This window comes from Neolamprologus multifasciatus, chromosome 3, assembly GCF_963576455.1.
Source record: "Neolamprologus multifasciatus chromosome 3, fNeoMul1.2, whole genome shotgun sequence".
NCBI lineage: Eukaryota > Metazoa > Chordata > Actinopteri > Cichliformes > Cichlidae > Neolamprologus > Neolamprologus multifasciatus.
In genome coordinates this window covers 45,949,562-45,970,007 of record NC_140441.1, presented here as the reverse complement: position 1 = coordinate 45,970,007, position 20,446 = coordinate 45,949,562, and the positions used below count along the sequence as shown (strand labels likewise).

The 20,446-nt window shown below is 43.3% G+C and overlaps 1 protein-coding gene across 1 annotated transcript in view; it reads right to left on the bottom strand.

Moving 5' to 3' along the window:
- Window positions 1-517: 517 nt before the first annotated feature.
- Window positions 518-20,446, bottom strand: part of mta2 (metastasis associated 1 family, member 2) — a 29,910-nt gene continuing 9,981 nt past the window's right edge. The window contains exons 2-18 of the mRNA XM_085145748.1: window positions 17,488-17,555; window positions 16,059-16,152; window positions 10,350-10,467; window positions 9,586-9,649; window positions 9,346-9,463; window positions 9,142-9,244; window positions 8,046-8,145; window positions 6,739-6,927; window positions 6,522-6,596; window positions 6,366-6,424; window positions 5,290-5,390; window positions 4,908-5,047; window positions 4,574-4,802; window positions 4,358-4,447; window positions 3,529-3,647; window positions 3,087-3,229; window positions 518-2,864 (exon numbers count right to left, since the gene is read on the bottom strand). Coding sequence (XP_085001874.1) covers window positions 2,711-2,864; window positions 3,087-3,229; window positions 3,529-3,647; window positions 4,358-4,447; window positions 4,574-4,802; window positions 4,908-5,047; window positions 5,290-5,390; window positions 6,366-6,424; window positions 6,522-6,596; window positions 6,739-6,927; window positions 8,046-8,145; window positions 9,142-9,244; window positions 9,346-9,463; window positions 9,586-9,649; window positions 10,350-10,467; window positions 16,059-16,152; window positions 17,488-17,555 — 1,964 coding nt within the window. The 3' untranslated portion in view covers window positions 518-2,710. The remainder of the gene's footprint in view (window positions 2,865-3,086; window positions 3,230-3,528; window positions 3,648-4,357; window positions 4,448-4,573; window positions 4,803-4,907; window positions 5,048-5,289; window positions 5,391-6,365; window positions 6,425-6,521; window positions 6,597-6,738; window positions 6,928-8,045; window positions 8,146-9,141; window positions 9,245-9,345; window positions 9,464-9,585; window positions 9,650-10,349; window positions 10,468-16,058; window positions 16,153-17,487; window positions 17,556-20,446) is intronic.

Sequence of the window (20,446 nt, the reverse complement as noted above, 5' to 3'; positions counted from 1 at the left end):
AGGGAAATTACCAAAATGTGCAATGATCCAAAGATCTATGTTCCTGATGAAGAAAGAGTGACTCAAGTCATTGCTAAAATTGACACTTTATATCCAAATGGCACCTTTGAGGTTATTTACAGTGGTGTGAAAATGTGTTTGCACCCGTCCTGATTTCCTATTTTTCATATGTTTGTCACATTTTTGCTTAGACCAGTTTGCAGTCAGTCATGACCTCTATGATGTCACAGAGAAACAGAAGCAAGAACACACAGCGGGGTCCTGTCAGACTAAACTGGATAAAAAAAGATACGTGACAACAGTGTAGGTGAGAATGGGGTCGGCCGTTGTGTCTGTAAGCTCCCAATGTGGCGCGTGGGACAGGAGTCGATGCTCTTTACGTGTTAAAGTATAAAAATGGAGAAATGCTTGAAACATTTCAAAAACAGTGAAGAGGATGAAACCATAATCAGGCTGACAGTGTGAAAAGCTCCAGCTGTTTGATGTGAGGCAGCAGATGTGAAAGATGTCTGACCACGAAGAAAAAAAAAATCTTTATTTTTTTTTCTTATCAAGATACATTAAAGGATACAGAGACATCGGAATAAAAAACACTTGAGAAAAAGTTTCACTTGTGGCATGTTTGTCTCTCCATCATTAAAAAAAATCCACACCCTGTCCCTTTTGAAGGTCAGTCCTGGTTAAAAGAAGCAGTCCACCCACCCGATGACGGAGAGATGCTTCACACGTACAGTAGCCTGTTAGCGCAGTCTCCTCATTAACAGAGTTACACACCTCAGATGTACAAAATTAAAAACAAACAAACCAAAACTAAAAGTTTTCAATATTCCACTTCTGCAGTTTTCTTTACACACATTAGCATTTGCTACAAACTTGACAATTCAATTTCTTTTTTGAGAGGAAATATTACAAAGCTCACATTGGGACCAAATCTGCTTTAAAAAGTCATCACTGCCGTAAGGATCCAACAGCTCGGTTTCAGCACTCTCCCTCCGATAAAGGTACAAAGAGAGGGAGGAAAACAAAGAAAAACCACAAACAGCAGAAGATTCCTCCGCACAGTCCTCACATCCCGTCAGAACCAAAACATCAGCACATGTACAGAACAGGATGAAGGCTGCATGAAGACAAAAGGGTCAAAGGTCTGCAGGGTGTGTTCCCCCGTGTTTTTGCATACATTTTCTGCTTGATTCGACCCACATTTATGAACTGACCTTCAGACTGTCGCTGCCTGTTCTCCTGCACATTATGGCTTCATTTTGGACTTCTGCAGAAATCCCACACATGATCTCAAAGCCAAATTCATGATAACTCAGTTGTGAGTAAGCAGCCTCTGTTGTCGGCTGTCAGCACACACGTTTCATGCACCTCTCCTACTGTATGTACTAACAATTTACAGTAAGCAAAGCACAGAGTGGCTGTTGGAATAAAACCCTATTTTAAAGAAACCTGATTGGCTGCTGCCCAGAGTAGTGATTTAGCATTTCCTCTGTGCAGAGACGCACTGAGTGAGGGGAACAAACTAAACCAAAAACAACTGCAGACAAAGTCTTCAGTGTTTTCAGTTAGTGCTTTCAATCAGCTCAAACTCTTTCAATAATGGATGGAGCTCCAGAAGAAGGAAACAGGTTTGTATGAGGCTCCGATTCTGTGTCTTTGTAAAGTCTAGGTCCGACCCTGTGACATTTACACACCGTTTCTGTGGGTGGACAGGTGTGCACATCTCTGAGGTTTGTTCCTAAAATGAGAGAACTGAACGTAAAGTCAAGTGTGTTGAACGTTTCCAGGCCTGAATGACAGACTGCAGCCACGGAACAAGTTACAACACGCAGCAGACTAACACCACATTTCCCTCCATCACCACAGCCCACCCGATGATTCTGCTCTGCTAGGATGGAGGAAAGGAGGCTCGAGAGGAATCCTGAAACCGAGGCAAACCCTGGGCCTGCTCAAGCTGTCCTACAGTCCTGTAAGGGTGTCGCCCCTTCAGTGATGCATATATTTACACAAAGATAAGAGACGGGAAAGTCAAACGATGTCTGCTTTATCACCATTGCTCCAGGAAGAAAAATATATGAATTTAAAATGACACGTTTAAAAGCAGGGCGAGTGTGAGTGTGAGGGCTCCATCACGCTGGCTGCTGCTCTACAACAAACTGATGTGACGTCTGCTGGTACGAGATGCTGCTCTGCTGTCACTTCAGCCAGTTGTGCCGTTGCTGCTGTGTGTTGGATTTTAACACTATTGTAATGACCAGAGCACAGCAGCTCAGAGCCTCCGAGTGCACACTTTAAAAAAGGATCTGCTTCTGGTTTTGAGTTCTCCTCCTCCGATAGTGGCGACGCCTACCACTCAGGACAATACTGCACTCTAAGTTCTGGTATAAATGGTACGGAGCCGAGGCAGGGTTACCATTGGCGACCAATTCAGCGTGTATGCTGGAGCCCTGAGGGTTTAATGTGTGCTTACTGAATAGGTGTGTGTGTGTGTGTGTGTGTGTGTGTGTGTGTGTGTGACAGAGAGAGAAACACATTAACTTATGGGAAGTAAAAGAGGACTAAAGGAACATGACACTGAAAATGGGGGAGGAAAAAAAAAAAAAAGACTACTGTATGCTGTACTGTGCTGCCTATAAGTGATGGCTTAAACACAGCCCCTCCCACTGCCCACCCCCATGTCCTGTTAAAAGACCACCCTCAGCCTTCATTTTCAGTCCTCCAGGACGATGGGCTCGCTGGTGTTGGAGGGGACGATGGGCATGGCTAGGGAGCGTGGCGGCGGCGGCAGTTTGATCCGGACCAGGAGGTGAGGTTTCCTTGCTGCCCGGCGCATCTCAGACTGGGTGAGATGTTTCCTCAGAGCCCTGGTTCACAGAGACCAGTGATAAGAACACACATCCACTCTGACACAATAATGCTTCAATTAGCTAACACTGTGTGTAATACCCAAGTCACTCTGATGACACCCATCTGTGTGTGATCCTGCTGACTGTGCATGTCTGCGCGCTAAAGACTGCTGACTTTAGTTAAGTTGGGGCATTGATGATCTACTGTGGTAAATCAGGAAGTGCTGTGCTGACATGTACCTGGTGTCCTTTGTGGCAACAAACACCACAGGGTTAGGAGCTTCTCCCTGGCTCACTTTCTGCCGCTTGATGACAGACTGAGAGGTGGTTCTCATACCTGAAGTATATGGCCTCCCATTGGCTGGGTATGGCACTCCTGCAGCCTGTGAACCAATGAAGAAAACAATTGATCAGACTTTAGTGCAAAAAGGAAACACGTGAGTAAAACATGCTGGCTTTCCACCACTTTTTGGATTTAATGATGCACTAGTATACTACAAGCTGCCCAGCAGGCCCCAACATAAAATGCAAGAAATTAGCAGCCATTAGCTCTGTGAGGAGTGAAATTACATGCACACTCTGAGGAAAAGAATGAAAACAGGCAGCAGATGAGTGTGCGTTGTAGTAGTTACAAAAGGAGCATATTTTCTTAAATAATAAGGCATGTGAGAAGAACACTGACGCTTTCAAAGCTTCTCTTCCCCAGCAGGCTCTGGCCCACTCGAGGCTGGTTGGCCTGGTTCCTGTTGATGGGTGTTGGGGGTCCTCTGGTTGCCTTCAGTTTCAGAGGAGCAGAGATGGCTGCGAAGACAATTCAGAGAAGACAAAAGCAGCAGGGCAAGTTTAGCTGTTTAGCATCTTTCAAAAACAAGGCCAACAAACAGTGTTTCTAAGACACTCGAGGCTTGACGAGAGAAAAAAGGCTGATAAGATTTAGTGATTTACTCTGTCAATAAATATCCTGAAACACATCGTCTCATAATCACCATTTAACAATATAAACCTCAGGCTACAGTCCCACACAGCAACACAAATCCATATCCTTATGAAGACACACGTGATCCTTGTCTTAGCAGTAAGGTTTGGACACAACGCCGACAGCATGAAGCACAAATGAAGACACTTTAAAGCGATCGTCACGGTGATTCTACTGCTTCAGGGTCTGACTGCTGATCTGGGGTCTGCATTCACTCAGCTTTAGCGTTACTCTGGGTTCTTGGCTAGCCTAGTGTTAGCATGGTGTCGGTGCAGGTGCTCGCAAAGAGCTGAAGGTGTTAGCAGCATAATGGAGCTGTTTCTACTTTACTACTGTGCTCTCGTCCTTTTGTGCTATAAAAATTAAGTCCAAATCACACAAACTGAACTCAGCTGATTGGCTGAAGGCACACTAACCTACACGTGGCATCACAGGCAGTAGAGGACTTTAATAAATACATGTGGTATCATCTAAAAGAAACATTAACTTGGAACAGCTTCATATTCAGTGTGCTGGTCACATTCTGCGTTCTTACCCAAATCCTTCACTATGGTGGCCAGTGACTGTCGAGGCACCAGCTTGCTCTTCACTGGAGTTTTTGTGGCTTTGGGCAGCCTGATCATACCTGAGGAAATAAAAATATCATTTAAAGAGGTTTGAAAACATCACTGAAGGACAAAGCTGTCAAACTTGCCGCTTGTTAGTAGGTTCAAATGAGCGTAGAAGAAAGAGGGGGTGAGCGTGTACATACACTCAGCCTTGACAGCGTTGGCGTTGATGGAGGCGTAGGGGCGTCGAGCAGCACGTCGAGGCTGCAGAATGTCTTCGCACACCCGCCGAGCAATGCGGGTGAGCTTGGTGGTCTGCAGGATGAATGTCTGGCGGTTCTTGGCGAGCAGCTTGGCTCGACCCTCGTTGCGGGTGAACGGTGACATTCCCTGTACCTCCTGGCGTGTCATGTGACCACGAGGGCCCGACTCCTGGACGGACAGAAAGAACAGATTTAATCTTAAGGAGGTGCAAGACAACCCCAAACGCTTTTCATTCAAACATTTCTAAAGAAAGAGCCGGCTGGGAGGACTTACAGAGCCAGCTCTAGCAGCACCCTCAAGCTGTGTGGGAGTCTTCAGACCTCCGTACTTCTTCCAGTAAATCCAACAGGAGGCGCACAGTCTGCACTGCATGTTTGGGGGACCCCAGGCGTACCACTGAGGAGACTGAGCCGCTGGGTTGGAGACAAACGATTTAGTGAGTTAGCACCTGTATCTGTCAGGTCCAGGTGCCTCGATGAACACCTGCCAGTAATACACGGGTCTTCTGTGATCGCCGGTAATCAGAACAAGTTGGTGGCATAAGAAAGAAAGAAATTTACATCTATTGTAATGTGTCCGTGTGGACAGTCAACACTCCCACTGCAAACGAGTGTGGTTCAGACTTGATTTAAACCCAGCCTGTGTGCACACTTACTGTGGCAGCTCTCACAGCTGAGTCCTTTCTGAAAGCCCGCCGCTCCGTTCATCCCAGGCTTGCTGCTGGGCACCATGATCTGGTTGGGGTTGGGTTTGGTACTGGTGAAGGAGGACAAAGTTATTCAACAATTAGTGAAGCATGTTCCATCATGTGGTTCAGTTCTCCTACATACAGAAAGGTGCTGGTTTACTGCCTCACATCATAATACCTCATGGCTTATTTGTTAGAATGCTTCTGCGTTAAATACAGTTTTTAGTTATTTGGCTTTTGTTACATTTATTATACTTCTTTTGTTACATTTGTAACTTGTATTTATTTTAAGCTGTGCTACTATAATATCTTTATTCATTAATCCAAAAGTGATTTTAATCTAATTAAATCTATGGTAAGACTTTAATGACTGTGGCTTAAATAGCTAATGACAATCACAAATCCAGCATCATATTTCCCAACATCTACCAGAAAGGACAATATGAAAGTCTTTACTGTTTGAACAGTGTTTTCATTCCTTTATTCGATCAACACTTTGCTGGGGCTCCTTAAACATCTGCCCAACTGATTGTAACATAAATGGACCGATTAGCGGGATCTGTGGCCAGCAGACTGACGGACCACTGTTCTCTACATGAGCTCTCTATTCCCACGCCTAGCTGCAGCCACTTTGCTGAGCATGTCTGTGGTAGCTCTTGATACAACAGTCCCAGTCCTCCCCTTGTGAAGCTTACAGACTCAGCCGGGGTTCAAAGCGATCCAAGGCGGTCTGAACGTGTAACGCCAACAGACTGCAAGCCATTGGCTGCTGAGTGGCATCAATGACTCCTGAGAGCATCTTTTTCACAAAAATAAAACAACGCCATATTTGAAACCCGGCGACACAAAAACAGAACGCTGCGGTCACAGCAGACAACAATCACCTCGACGTCCTCCTTTGTTGCGACGCTGGTGTTGTATACAAATGGTGTCATGTGACCTCTGGCTGCGTTGCGATAACAACCCAAAGCACATTAGCTGGTCCCCAATAGTAATGGTAAACTTGTAAACTAGTAAACTTGATAGCTGTCATCAATACTCACTAGGTAGGGATGTACACCTGCTTCAGCTTGCTGTCTGCTTCTGCTGCTTTCAGTCGTTTCTGAGAGAAAACGTGGAGAGAGCGGGAGATTTTTGTTGAAAACAAAACATTAAATGTGTTTGTCGATGCCGTTAAACACAACATGCTGTCGACAAACCTGCTGGATGTAACGGTCAGTAGTCTTCCACATGTAGTAGAACTGGACCACACTAGCTAGGGATTTCCAGGGCAGCTGAGGGAGAGAAGGGAAACATCTGCTGATCCCAGGACTCAGAGTGCAGCTTAAACTTCCTCTTCAGCACTGAATATCTGTGTTACTACTGTTCAAATGCCCACGTGAATAATGTGAGAGAAAAACAGTGAGGAGAGCTTACAAAGTCCTGGCGGATGTCATTGAAGTCTTTGCCATATTTCTCCAGCGCCTCCTCAAACAGCATGGCCTCAGAGGCGCTCCACTCCTCCATCTCATCGCGGCAGAGCACCGGACCTCCCTGAGGAACCAAGGTGGACATGGCTTTGGCCAGGTCATAGTTGTTCTTCTGCAGTGTGTCCATAGCATGGAACTAAAGGCAGAGACAGGGAGTAAGACAACTGAAGTTTTCCATCGCACACAAACAATACAGAACCCTGCAAGTCAGCTGCACAAATCCCCTTTGTGACACACAAAGTAGGGCTGGGCGTCATAAAACCATCATCACCCAAAGTATTACCCAATGCAGACTAAAAAGCTTGTTACACGAGTCTCAGCAGATAATCGTGGAAACAACACGTACACCGAGTGTCATATTTAAACGTCTCAAATCAAGAAAATGGATTTTTAAAAGCAATATTTTTAGAAAATCCAACTCTTCCAGTGATTTCAAATTTGAAGAAGTACTACTCACTACTGAAATTCTCCCTCTTTGTATGTAGAAAATAAGTAACTATGAACTAGGGCTGTTCATATAACATTTATCGTTATCAGTTATTTTATATAAAAACATCTATCGTTTCATTTTACACTATCGTTTGTTTCGTGGTGTTGCAAAAAAAACGTTTACGGCAATATTTTTTCATGTTTTGATGGTCACTGTAGTGGCGATATTAATTTCTTAAAGTTCTCTCTTTCTCTTATATTTAATATAACCACACTACGGACAGACAAGCGCCTGTTTTTAGGTGTTGTCGTTAGCAACAATGATGGTAAAACCATCGCGTGGCTCCGCTGTCCGCGTAACACTTCACAATAAAGCTCAAGATCCTATTGAGACTTTTCAAAATAAACTGAATCACATGAAAGAGTTTATGGAGGAGAAGCAAAACAAAAGACGTCAGGTGCTAAAAAACAAACCTTAGACTCAAACTTTGAAAGAAAATGGTGTCCGTTACAACTTATGTCTAAAATGTATCGTTTCATGCATCGGTTAAAACACTCGACTCCAGGTAAAGGACGCCCAGATGGAAACACTTCACGCAAGTTGAGCTGCCTGAGATTCACAGAATTTACAGAAAATGTTACATTTTTGTGATTTATATCGTTGTCAGGACGATAGACGTCTTATATATGAGATTTTGGTCATATCGCACAGCCCTACTATGAACTAAAAATTCAACCATAGCACTGCCCTGTCATTGCTCATTATTTCCTGTGTTAGTGCAGGTGGAGTATGATAGCAACCTTTGGTTAGTGTTCGTGTCTCACCAGTGTGATGTCTCTGGATGCTGCAGCTGCACTCATGTGGAGGCTGGGCTGGCGGATGGAGCTGCTGCAGTCCAGGGCCCGAGCAAACGTACCCACAGCCCTGAAACAAACAAACAAACCACTGACTGCTCAGTAAAAACCAGGAAACATTCAGTGTTAACCATTTGAGGCCCTGTGTGACCTGACTGGTAGCTTCAGTTAGATTTAAAGCCAAGCTTTACATACTCCACTGTAGCATGACACTATGTACCATGACAACACACATCATATTTACACTGTTTGATCAAAACTAATGTGATGTTAAAGTGGGCATGAAATACTGCATGTATAAAGGCTAATTTACAGCACTGAGCGTAACTCTGTCTGTGTCGCTGGATTTAAGAAATCAGTGCTGAAAGTTTAATGTTTTAGTACAGTTTAGAGAGTGACATCACCAGGTTGGTTATTTGTTGCTCACAGACTTGGACTATGTTAGCTAACTAATAACAGAACCACTAACTCAGTGAAAAGTAAGGAAACATAACTGTGTTTCTTACCCAAGCATGATTGGAAATCCTAGCATCCTAATATAAAAGAGATAATTTTATTATATAAAAAACCGCTGATCGTATCAGCTGATCGCACCACTCGGTACATCCAGCCACACGAGGAAAAATCACTTTCTGACTCCAGCTTGTGGTGAGTCAGAAAGTCACCTGACTCACAGCCTCTCCTCCACACTGTTCTCATTTACAACGTGCAGCTAGCCAAACAACAAAGAATCCCTCAGACAGTGAACGTGGAACAGTATCTGCTCTGTTTCTTTACATAAAACTCACTGTTACATCCAGCGACAGCACAAACGTGAAGTCCCCTCGTTTCCCTGAGTTTGGCGGTCGGTTCTGTCACTGGCGAGCTAATATAAACTAATGAAGTCTAATAATAATGATAAAGTCTATTGATCACAACCAGCCAACCAACCCGAGGATGTCACGTTCTGTACTGACACAAGATGGTGCTAAACATGATCTAAAAACTGGCGAATTTAGAAGTTGCCATGGAAACAAGCTCTAGCAATGACGATGTAGTCGGGTGACAGATGGCAGGCGAGCGTTACCTCGCTACCACCAGGAACTGGTCGATCTGAGGATCTTTGAGCTGGTTGTTGGGATCCCACACCTTGGTCTCCAGCTTCTCTTGGACCCGGGTGTCTGATTCACCTGAGACGGGGACAAACGGCTTGAACTACTAATACACCAACACCTCCTCAAAATAAATAATGTAAATGTATGAAAACAACTTGAACACGCTTGCTGCTCACCCTCGGCTAGCTTATCAGGAATCTCTGCCTGGTATTTGGAGCCCACCCGAATCTCGCCTTGATCTGCTAGCAGGGTCTTCTGGACAGGGTCGAATACGAGTGAGTAGAAGAAACAGTCCTGGACAGAACAGAGCCAAGGTTAGAGCCACTTCACAGTGCCACTCTCTTTGCAATATGAAATATCTAAGCGAACAATTAAGTATCAAAGTAACGTGACAAATAAACAGATGGCATGTTTACCTCTTTCTCCAGGTACCCGGCTAAGACATCTGTTTCGTTGAGAAGGGTCACGTTACATTTTCCCCTGAGGAGAGCAGCAGAGAGGATGTCAAAGACAAAAGTGTGAAATGCATCTTCTCAGTAAGTAAAGAAAGAAGGAAAAATCTGGTTTGATGACATCCCTGCCACATCCAGTCCCCAAAAAGGGGATTAAAAAAATGTAGTGTCAAGCCTTTTTTTGTGGTCATTATAATTTGCGCATCTCATAATCAAAAACTTTCTTGCTCATTTTTTTGCTGCTTGAAATCATTTTTGACTTTTAGTGAGGTGCAACATATGAATAACACGCATCCATTCATCGCCTGTCTGGATCAAGGTTTCAGGGCAGAAGTCTAAGCAGAGACACAGAGGTGTTCCCAAACCAGCCAAGAGGTGTGATCTTGGTGTCCTGGGCCCAGTCCAGTAGCACATGGCTGAAACACCTCAGGGGTCACAGTAAGCTGATAGCTCAACAAGAGAGTACAGCATTGCTCTGGAGTCCTTGACACCAATGACCACGCTCAATGACCACCTGTCAAACTAGGTAATACAAACTAGAACTGATGGGCAAATGTTTAAATGATGTATGGTGCTGTGCAGGGACAGATTTTATCACCCCTTCACTGGGTGAGAATGGTTACAGCCAGGACCATTTCTCAGCAGATCAGTCCCACATGCACATGGCTGTTGTCAGAGCTGTAACTAAACTGCAGGTCTGTGATAAGGCTCTGCTGGTAGTCACTTACCGTATGTGAGTGGCAGGTAGAGATTCAAACTGTCGAGACAGGAAGAGTTCTCTGTGTTTGAGCTGGTGTTTCTGCTGTTCAGACAGCTGTGGCTGCTTTGACTCCTCCTCAAACTCTCCTAGACACAGAAAGAATTAGCAAGAGTCACTGTTAGGAACTGAAGACGCGAACCTCTAAGTTTACAGGTATAACATAACTAACTTGTAACGTTTGAATGTGGACACAGCAGCAGAGAAAAATGGGTGAAACTTCATGCAGTGACTGAGATCACAAGACAAATCAAGTAAACCCTCCAGCAGAGACGGGTTTTACTGCAGCAAACACTGGAGATGCTTTGCTACACAATCCTGTGACTGAAGACACCTTTGGTATGTCCAAAAATGACCTCCCATCTCCTTTGCTACTCACTCTTCCTGCCCTTGATGGAAAACATGAGGTTAAGGAAAGCTGTGTAGGAGTACACTAAGGCACTAAGCCTGAGAATCTGACCACAGTCACACTTGCAGATTAACTCCTCTCAGAGCTCCTCCACAAAGCTGCCCTTTTCTCATCTAACCCCATGTGGCTTTAAGTGTATGTGTGTCATGTATTCATGCTGAAAATAAGTTGATTATATAGCTTAGAATTGATAACTCTATGAGATTTGTACTCATGTTCAAACCTTAAGGTTCGTTAAAACCTGGCAAATAACATCTCCAAACTCCAAAAACTGTATTGTTGTGTTCAGAAAAAGTTAGCGTTTAAAAAAAAGAAAAAGAAACACTTTTAGTGTTTTGAAATCAGTGAAGGTGGGTAATAGCCAAGGATTTATTCCTGCACCCATTTAAGTGGAAGAAGAAGAAGAAAGAAATGGAACTAAGCCTTGTAGGAAAAAATCTAATAGTTTTGAAAAGTGAATCCTCAAGTTAACTTTAAGGGTCCAAATGGCAGAAAAATGTTACTACTATTAACATGTGAATAACTGCAGTACCACTAAGAGCAGTTAGCAGACCCACGGCTGTTAGAAAATAGGCAAAGTAGTCCAAAGATGGTTGCAGTGACATAAAAGCAAACAGATAACAGCAGCTATTTATTTCAGTCTGTGTACATTAAACTGCTACACAGATGGAGAGAAACTGCACATGCAACAACTGGTTCTTGTGTTTTTACTACATGCCTCATTCACTCATTCATACAAACACTCCCGAGGTATCGAGGCCTGTAGTGTGAGTGAACCCAAGTCTGAATGAAGTGCAGAGCAACAGTCCAACCACGGTAACGGAATAACAAAGACTGCGAGATGCTGCTTTAGATATTCAAAGGAAAAAAATGGCACACTAATTTTTTAATGAGAAAAAAATCAAAAAGTAGATTTTCCAGTGATTAAAACTAAAGCAGCAGTCAGCACAGAGCAGTGCAGGTTGACACTGGTTAGTGTTGTTGTAAATATTATTAGTGGACTTGCTGTTGAAATCAATCTGATTATCTGACACCAGCAGAGCCACGAGACACTTTTCAGACACTAAGATGTGAAAAAACGAAGCCACATGTTTGAGTGTGTGTTTCGCCACTAGATTGCGCATTCTGAATTTCAGGCGGTCAAGTGATTTGCTGTAAGATGGAGGGGAGGGACTACTTCACTCCCATCTCTGTGGACCCCGCCCCTGCACTGAACCACAGGAAACCCTGTCAGTGAGGGCACAGGAGAGAAAGAGAGGGATGGTACCTTAAGCCACACCCCTTTTCTGTTAACCTCTCAACCCCCCCACCCTCCACCCCCCTTCACCAGTCCGGCTAGTCCCTGCCAGACAAAGTAGGAAACCCTGTGTGCCAAACCGAAAGCGCCCATCCCCCTCCACAACATGTATCCCCAACTCCACACACACACACACACAAAAGGAAGACACAGCACACACAGAAGGAGCGACGGGCACATTTCTAGAGAAAAACACACACTTTGTTAGAAACGCACTGTCCCCGATCTGACAAAGACTCCAGATGCATCACAATTAACTCACTGGTTGCTGTGGCCCTGTGGACAGATCAAGGGCCGTTTGTTCTGCATAAAGAACTTGTGTATAAAGAAGGAGGAAGAGGAGGGAGCGGCAATGAAACCAGCGAGTCCAATAAACAAGGTTTGGTCCTAACGAGCAGCAGTACAGAACGTGCACTTCTTCAGCACTAAGAGGCCTAGAAGCGATCAACCCAGACCTAAACAGAGTAGAGCAGGACTACTTGTACTAACAAAGGTCAACGATGGATCACTGTGTGCCTCTGTCATACTTCAGTGCACCACACACTAGTGTATCGAGCAGGTTTTTAAAGTTGTCTATAAAACAATCTTGATAAGTCAGTTAAGCAGTGACATTAGGAACACTGTAACTACCATGTAATGAGAAGTATTTGAACTCCAAACGCTAGCTGCAGTTTCACCTGCTGAGCAAAACTGGATACATTTGGAAATTAAGCTATTTTATGAAATGAGTAAAAAAACCAAAACCAAACAAAGACTGGCCTGAAAACATTTTTCCTATTAGACACACTGTTTAATGTTCAATGACAAAACAACAGCGTGTTTGTTAGAATCCTGCAGTAGCCATTTTAGCCTTTTGAATGAGGCAGTCAAAGCAAGTAAGAATACAGCGCTTTATATTTTTATACGATCCACAGCTGGTGTGGAGCACCCACAGTATGGCTGCATACGTAGAGTGACAATAAAAGGCTATTATATTCTATTTAAAGACTGTGCAGCTTATCATGGCCCAGGCTGAGAGAGTTCGAGGGCTGGGGACAGTCTGGATTCGACTTGGCAAAACTTGTGTGTAATGGGTCTATTGTGCTCTTGCATTACTTCACTGATCCATGTAGCTATTTGTATTGAAGCATTACAAATACACACGATATGATCCACAAGTGTGATACACCACAGTGAATTCATGTTCTCATTTTTTTCCAACTAAAAGCATTCACTTTTTTGTGGCACACTGGGAAAAATTCCCTTCTCACAACAAACCTGCTCAGTCACACTCATTCATCATCACTGAAGAAGTCAGGCTGTTGTTACAGTGTGAAGCTCTGAGTGTTCCAGAATTCATTCTTAATTTTATTATTATCGTCTTCTCTTGCAAATAGTTTTCCCCCTTCTGCCAATTATACATGAGCAATGACCTGATCCATCCAGTATCAGCTCTTTGCTTCTTTACTACCTCACACATCGTGGCTGCAGTGCACTGGTGGCTAGCTAGAGCGCTAACATAGCACAGTGGAAGCTAACAGCCATTAAAAAGCTCAAAAATGACTCATTTTCTCTGTAATTATGTTCAGTGCAAGACTTGTTGGGAAGTCTTTATTATATTACAGTAACATAACATGTTGTGGTCAAATCTTTGTGTGTGACACTTACATGCTTTGCTGACGAAGACTAATGCAATTAGGTGAATACATCGTTGTTCTTATCATGTACTACTTACTAATGAACAAAGTTTAACATTAGCAGTGACTTGGAATCTATAGAATCTGCAAATTATCCTATAAAAAGCTCTCTTAATTCATGCAAAAATCAGTCTGGATTTAAACCGCATTCTCTGAACGTCATGAATGTAAATTCATCACATTTAAGATGCCAAACATGAGCTTTTAGTACTACTAGCATGTTTCGGGAGCCGTTTTAGCTCAGCGGTTCCCAACCTTTTTTGCGCCACGGATCGGTTTATGTCCGACAGTATTTTCACGGACTGGCCTTTAAGTTGTCGCGGATAAATACAACAAAATAAAACCATTACTGGTACCAAGATTTATTTATAACACACGGGAAAAGACCCAAGAAAACAGAGTTAGCGATAAAAACGATTAAAAAAAAAAAAAAGAACGCTAAAAAACGATAAAAAACCCTACACACACATATATACATGTAGTTTTGGCATCTAGCACAATAATAAATAAATACAAATATTAAATATTATAGATAGATGAAGACCGGCATAACTATTTAATAATGATCAGCTGGGGATGTTCAGCTCATGTGCTACATCTCCTAAATCCACCATGTATGGGAAACAGACTGCTCAGCCTCCTTTAAAGAGCAGCCATACCTTTAAAGAGGACACATGAATGCTGCCAGCAGATACACTGATGGCACACATTATGGACAAATGTTACAAGTGCCAACATATTAATTATTCATTAAAAAGAAAAACCAAACAAACAAAAACCACAAACAACCAAACAGCGTGTGTGTGTGCGTGCGCGTGTGTGTGCTGATGAACAGAGAGGGGGAGAACTATCAATGCATCCGTGTGGGCGTGTCTTTGTCTGCAGAACTGCAGCCTGAGGAGTAAGGAGGTAGAGCTGGTGTTGGGGAGGGGCTAATGACTGACTGATCAGTCTCCAGCAGTGTGCGTGCCATTATCAACAACTCACTGCTTCAACCCTCTACTAACACACAGAACAGACACTGGGCTCATAGGGTGGAACAGGCTGGTTATGGCGCTCCCTGCCTGCTAGCATCTTACACCGTGCTGTTATGTGCTGGATTGTCTCAGACCGTCTTTGCACAGCCTGCACCCGGTGTGACAGACCCCAGCCTCTATGGATCTTGTGCTTAGAGCTTGTTCCTGTGCTGCCATGATTAGCGCCTCTGTGCTGTCTTTCAGTCCAGCCACTAGTAGGATTTCTCAATGTCAGCCACTAATAGCTTATCAGGTGTTATAGTGAAATTTCTATGGATGATTGCAGTAACTGAATCAGTTACAGTGTCTGCAGTCACAGGCTCCTAGCTTGTGGAGTTAGAAGCATGTGATGTTGTGGAGCGGCATCTCCCTCACTGGAAAAAAAACAAGGCTTGTTATCATTGGAGGCAATCAAGATATCAAGACTGTGATAATCCCATTACACTACAGTCTGGGACTGAACTCCAAGATGATAACTTGCCATCCACGAAAGGAGTTTATCAGAGACCACATTCAGAATTTGGGAATAGAGTGGATGCAATTGGCAGCCTGCAGTTCTGACCCTCAATCTGAACACTGCGGGAGCTGCTTGGGCCAAACTGACTCAAGAGAACGTGCACAGTGTGTGTGTGTGAGTGAAGTACCACCAGTTAGTTAAGTCCAGGGTGTAGCTGCCAGCAGTTTTTGGACTAATTTCAGTACAAATGTAAGTGCATTTCATACATTTATTTTATAATTATAATCTATCTATCTATCTATCTCACTTTTTGAGACCCTCAAAGCACTTTACAGTTCCACTATTCGTTCACTCTCACATTCACACACTGGTAGAGGCAGCTACAGTTGTAGCCACAGCCACCCTGGGGGAGACTGACAGAGGCGAAGCTGCTATATCGCGCCATCGGCCCCTCTGGCCATCACCAGTAGGCGGTAGGTGAAGTGTCTTGCCCAAGGACACAACGACCAAGACAGACAGAGCTGGGGGTTGAACCGGCGACCTTCCGGCAACCATGGCCGACCGTGGTTCAGGGGGTTGGGAATCAAAGCCTTTACTGGTTCATTTTAAACTGTGTAAACATTTAATAAATAAATAATTAGAGTAAAAATTCTGAAACATCATTTTTTCATTCATGAAAACTTGCCCCCTTTCATTTTTCAATGTCAGAGCTGAAGTGGAGTTGTAGTGTGAAGTTTATCAAAAGAGTGGAGCCACATCATAGCTGCTCTCAGACTGGAGAAGATGAGCACTGGGAGGAGCTCTGGCTCACTGGTTGCTACTCACTTGCGTTGCTGTCAGCTAGAGTGTTGAGGTTGCCCGAGATGTCTCGCCTCCTGAACAGACACACCACTTTTGCCTCCACATTTCCATTGGCTGTCTGCAAGCGAAGAATCAGTAATTACAAATTAGAACCACAATGACGCACTAGAGTAATTCCCTCCTACTCATCATAATCATCTAAAAACTGAAAATTTGTGCCTTCCTCCTCCTTTGATTAAAGCCACTGGTGGCTTATTTAGCCTTGATAATGACCAGATTCTAAGTTATTATCTATAAATCATGACAAGTCTGTCGTGATTACACTGTACTCAAAGTAAATACTTGGAAAGAAGAAAACAACAACAACAACAAAAGCTGGTTCTGAAAGTCAGGAGATGAGTTGGAAAGAGATATTCTCCATGGATTAATCAATCACAGTGCTGTCCTCCACTTTGCAGCTGTGCGTGGGCAACCTGCCAGTGTTGCGAGCAGATTTTGACGTGACATCACATGTGACACGTTTGTAGCCTGTCAACCAGCCGTGCACTGCTCAGTTGGGATGAAAACACGAGTGAACAATCGTGTCAGTTTTTACCACCATTGTAATGATATTGCAGTAAGTTTGTGGGGGAAAAACACAAACAAACACTAAAGTCTCGGTTTCCAGTTTCAACTTTTTCTACTCCCACAGTTAGGTCCATAAATATATGGACAGAGACAACTTTTTCTAATTTTGCTTCTGTACATCACCACAATGAATTTTGAATGAAACGACTCAGATGCCGTTGAAGTGCAGACTGTCAGCTTTAATTCAGTGGGTTGAACAGAAACACTAAAAACCTTTCTAATCCCTTCATTTCAGTGGCTCAAAACTAACTGGACACATTAAATAAGTGAAAATAAAATGTTCATTTAAAACACTTGGTTGAAAACCGTTTGCTGGCACCAACAGCCTGCAGTCTTGATCTCATGGACATCACCACATGCTGGGTTTTCCTCCTTTTTAATGCTCTGCCAGGTCTTTACAGCTGCTGTTTGTTTGTGGGCCTTTGTGTCTGCATTTTAGTCTTCAATAACAATACTCCAGCAGCTTCCTGTGCCTTAATGGCGGCTATAAATAAAGTACGAGACGAGGTTGTGGCACTGAGCAAAGCGACCATTGTGGTGGGTATACTGGGGGCTTAACCTGTCGTTCACTGTGTTCACCAATCAGCACTCGGGCTGATGCAGTCCTCCTGGTGCTCAGCACAACACTAACAATGCAATCAACTAGTCTAATTGTTTCCCTCTCATTTAAATGAAATTAGTCACCAGAACATCCCTAGTCCTAGTAATCACTTTGAACAGGAAGAATATTCTATAGTTTTGGTGCATTACAGGGTAAACAGGTTACAGTACACACAGCTGTTTGAGAGAAATATAAAACTGTGAAAAAAACAAAAAAACAACCTACCTTATTGAGCTCTTCTATTCTCCGGATCAGGTAAGGGTTGCTGGAGGAGTTCTCAAAGTACACATAATCTGAAACAAAGAGTAGAGAATCAGCTTACAGTGGAATTACATGTCAACCCACGTCCCTGTACTCATCAAGTAACGAACTATAACAATATACTTTACAGCAGCGTAAACTTTTAAAAGGACTGACTGATTCTTATGTCACATATTTATGCAGCAATACAATCATTTTAATATTGAAGAACATTAAAACATTACTGTTGGCCACAGTTATCGGACATTAGTGATGTTTGTACTTCATGCGCTTCAGGTTCTACTTGATGGCAAAGCCTTTACTTTAAAATACACGCCGTTCAACAGTTGACTTTAATCTTACAGATAATGTGACAATATTATGGATAATTAAAGTCAGTCATATATCCACAAACACAACAAGCTGAAAGTCAGTGATGCTGCTCGGTTTGCCGTCCTGAATATCACGGCACAAGCAGGATTCACTGCACTGTTAATGTTAGCTATGTTATATTGCTGCCTCTGTTCGGTGGCGTCGAGTCAAACGGACTTTAACGATGGTTTTAGCGAGCTGACGGTTCACTCGTTAAGCTGAAAGAAAGATGCTTTAATCACAGCAGTCACACATGTGTCCACTGTAGCATCTGGGAACTCTTCTTGTTTACACTCGTAATAACACAAACACTAAATCCTCCTTCTCTTGTGCTGTTTTATAGCAGTGTATACACCTGAGACTGTCACCTGTCTGTCTGTCCTGCACTCTCTCTCTTTTTCTTTCTCTCTGATTGTGGAATAAAAGTATGAACATGTATTTATAAGTTACACTTGTGTTTGAATCCTGCAGCTTATCACACATTTGATTTCCATGTGTGACGACTGCAAGTGTCCAGAGTGAGGACAGACTGAGGGACCCACTGCTGCACATCATCTGTGAGGCTTTGCACCCCTGATGATCCACCAGGACAAACTCAGCAGTGTGTGAGGAAGAGGAGGAGGAAGAGCCAGCACCAGCTGGTTGGCATTGCTATATTAATACTGCAAATGTCACTTTTATATCACATAAAAATACCGATATCACTGTGAGCCAAAGGGCACGGCACAACTCTAGTGTAATTCCAAAACCTTCGACTTCACCTCACCCAAACTGTCCACCTATGATTTCTAGCTGCTACCCCTAACACAGCAGGGCAACTCCTGCCAGTAAGTCACAACTGAATAAACTTGTGAGTGCCACAGGTGCCTTCTGAGTTCATGCAACTAACAGTTGTGTGGGTGTATTGAAATAGATTTAGTGGTAATGAATGGTGTCATTGGTAGGTGTACGCAGGCCAACACTTCATGTAAAGACATGTAGCTTGTGAAATAGAATAAAGAACTTCTAAGAATACATGAGTACACACAGGACATGGTGGTAGCTTCCTAAAGGGGCGAAGCAGCGGCAAAAACACGTGTGACTCAAGATTCAGGAAATATGTGCAGCTTTGTTTGTGTTTCTCTATTCAATGGAAAATTGTTGGGTTCCAGTATTGTTCTGCCATTAAAGATAAAATGACCTTTTTCCATTATAAATGCTCTCAGTGCTAATCTTGATTATTAGCTTGAGTGACTTTTAGGAGTGCCAATATAACTCACTTGGATGAGCAGGGGGCCGTTATACTGAGCAGCAAATGCTCACAGCTTTTTGAGAAACAAGAAGCTACACACTGACATTTTACCCAACAACATTTTGTAATTGAGAAGCAAATTTAAGTCCTGATAGTATAACGTTGTTTCCAATTAGAAGCAAATAATATTAATACTCCTCAAAATCTTAAGTTTCATTGGAGGCTGTGTTAGACCAAAACTACTTTGGTCTAACACAGCTCAAATATTTCACAAGCATGCTGCACACAGAAATGTGTGACAGTGTCAAGCCTGTGTTTCTAGTTCAGTCATAAGCTCTTCATACTCTATTATGCAAACCACAAGTAACCCTTCTTACAGTGAGCGCTTCATTTTAGACTTCAGCTGGGTGGCTACAGCACTGAAATCAATGAGGCACTGGCAGGAACAGATCAACTGAAATACAGTTTTATAAAGCAGGATTGTAGCTGCTGGTTTTATAATACTAGGTCAGACTCTGGCTCTGATGTTTGTCATGTCTATGTTTAAGAGGCATCTGGAAACCCCATCTAAAAAGGTCAAGTGGTCAGCCAGGAGTAGCCAGCAGTCTGCAGTGTAACCAACATTCAAACCATATATCCTATTAACATTGCTTAAATCACTGACACCAATTCAGAGAAGAAGGAAACCGAACAAAGTCAGGAGAAAGCAGCTCTGTCAGTAGCTCTTCAGTCCCTGAAGTTCAAACCAGCAGAGTCACAGACGAGTCTTCACTATATGACCAGGCTGATAACAACTACAATAACTTCTGCAGCAGAAAATAAAACCAGTATCAACTCTTAAAACACCAAGTGAAGCCTGTGCCAGTGAAGTGGCACAACTGCACTACAGACTAGAGATGGACCGATCCGATATTACGTATCGGTATCGGTCCGATACTGACCCAAATTACTGGATCGGATATCGGGGAGAAATAAAAAATGTAATCCGATCCATTAAATATCAAAAAAGCACCTCACAAAGCTTGCTACATGGCGTAACTCGGCTCATAACCGTAGCACGTCGCTGCAGTATGCGTCGGGTGATAGAGCCGCTGTGTGTATTTGTAGCCTTGCTAGCAAACCAGCATTTCATCTCCAGGAAGTTTTCCCAGAGAGAAGTAAAGCAAGTGTGTAAGGTCATCTCTGAATGTTTGTAAAGCATTCCCACCTTAAGCTTAACAACAGATATATGGAGCGACTGCCTCTCTCTCTCTCTCTCTCTCTCTCTCCTGCTGCTTCAATCATGAAACTGCTTAATGATCAGCTGATCGGCTTTTCTGTCGTGAGTCCGTCTCTCTTCTT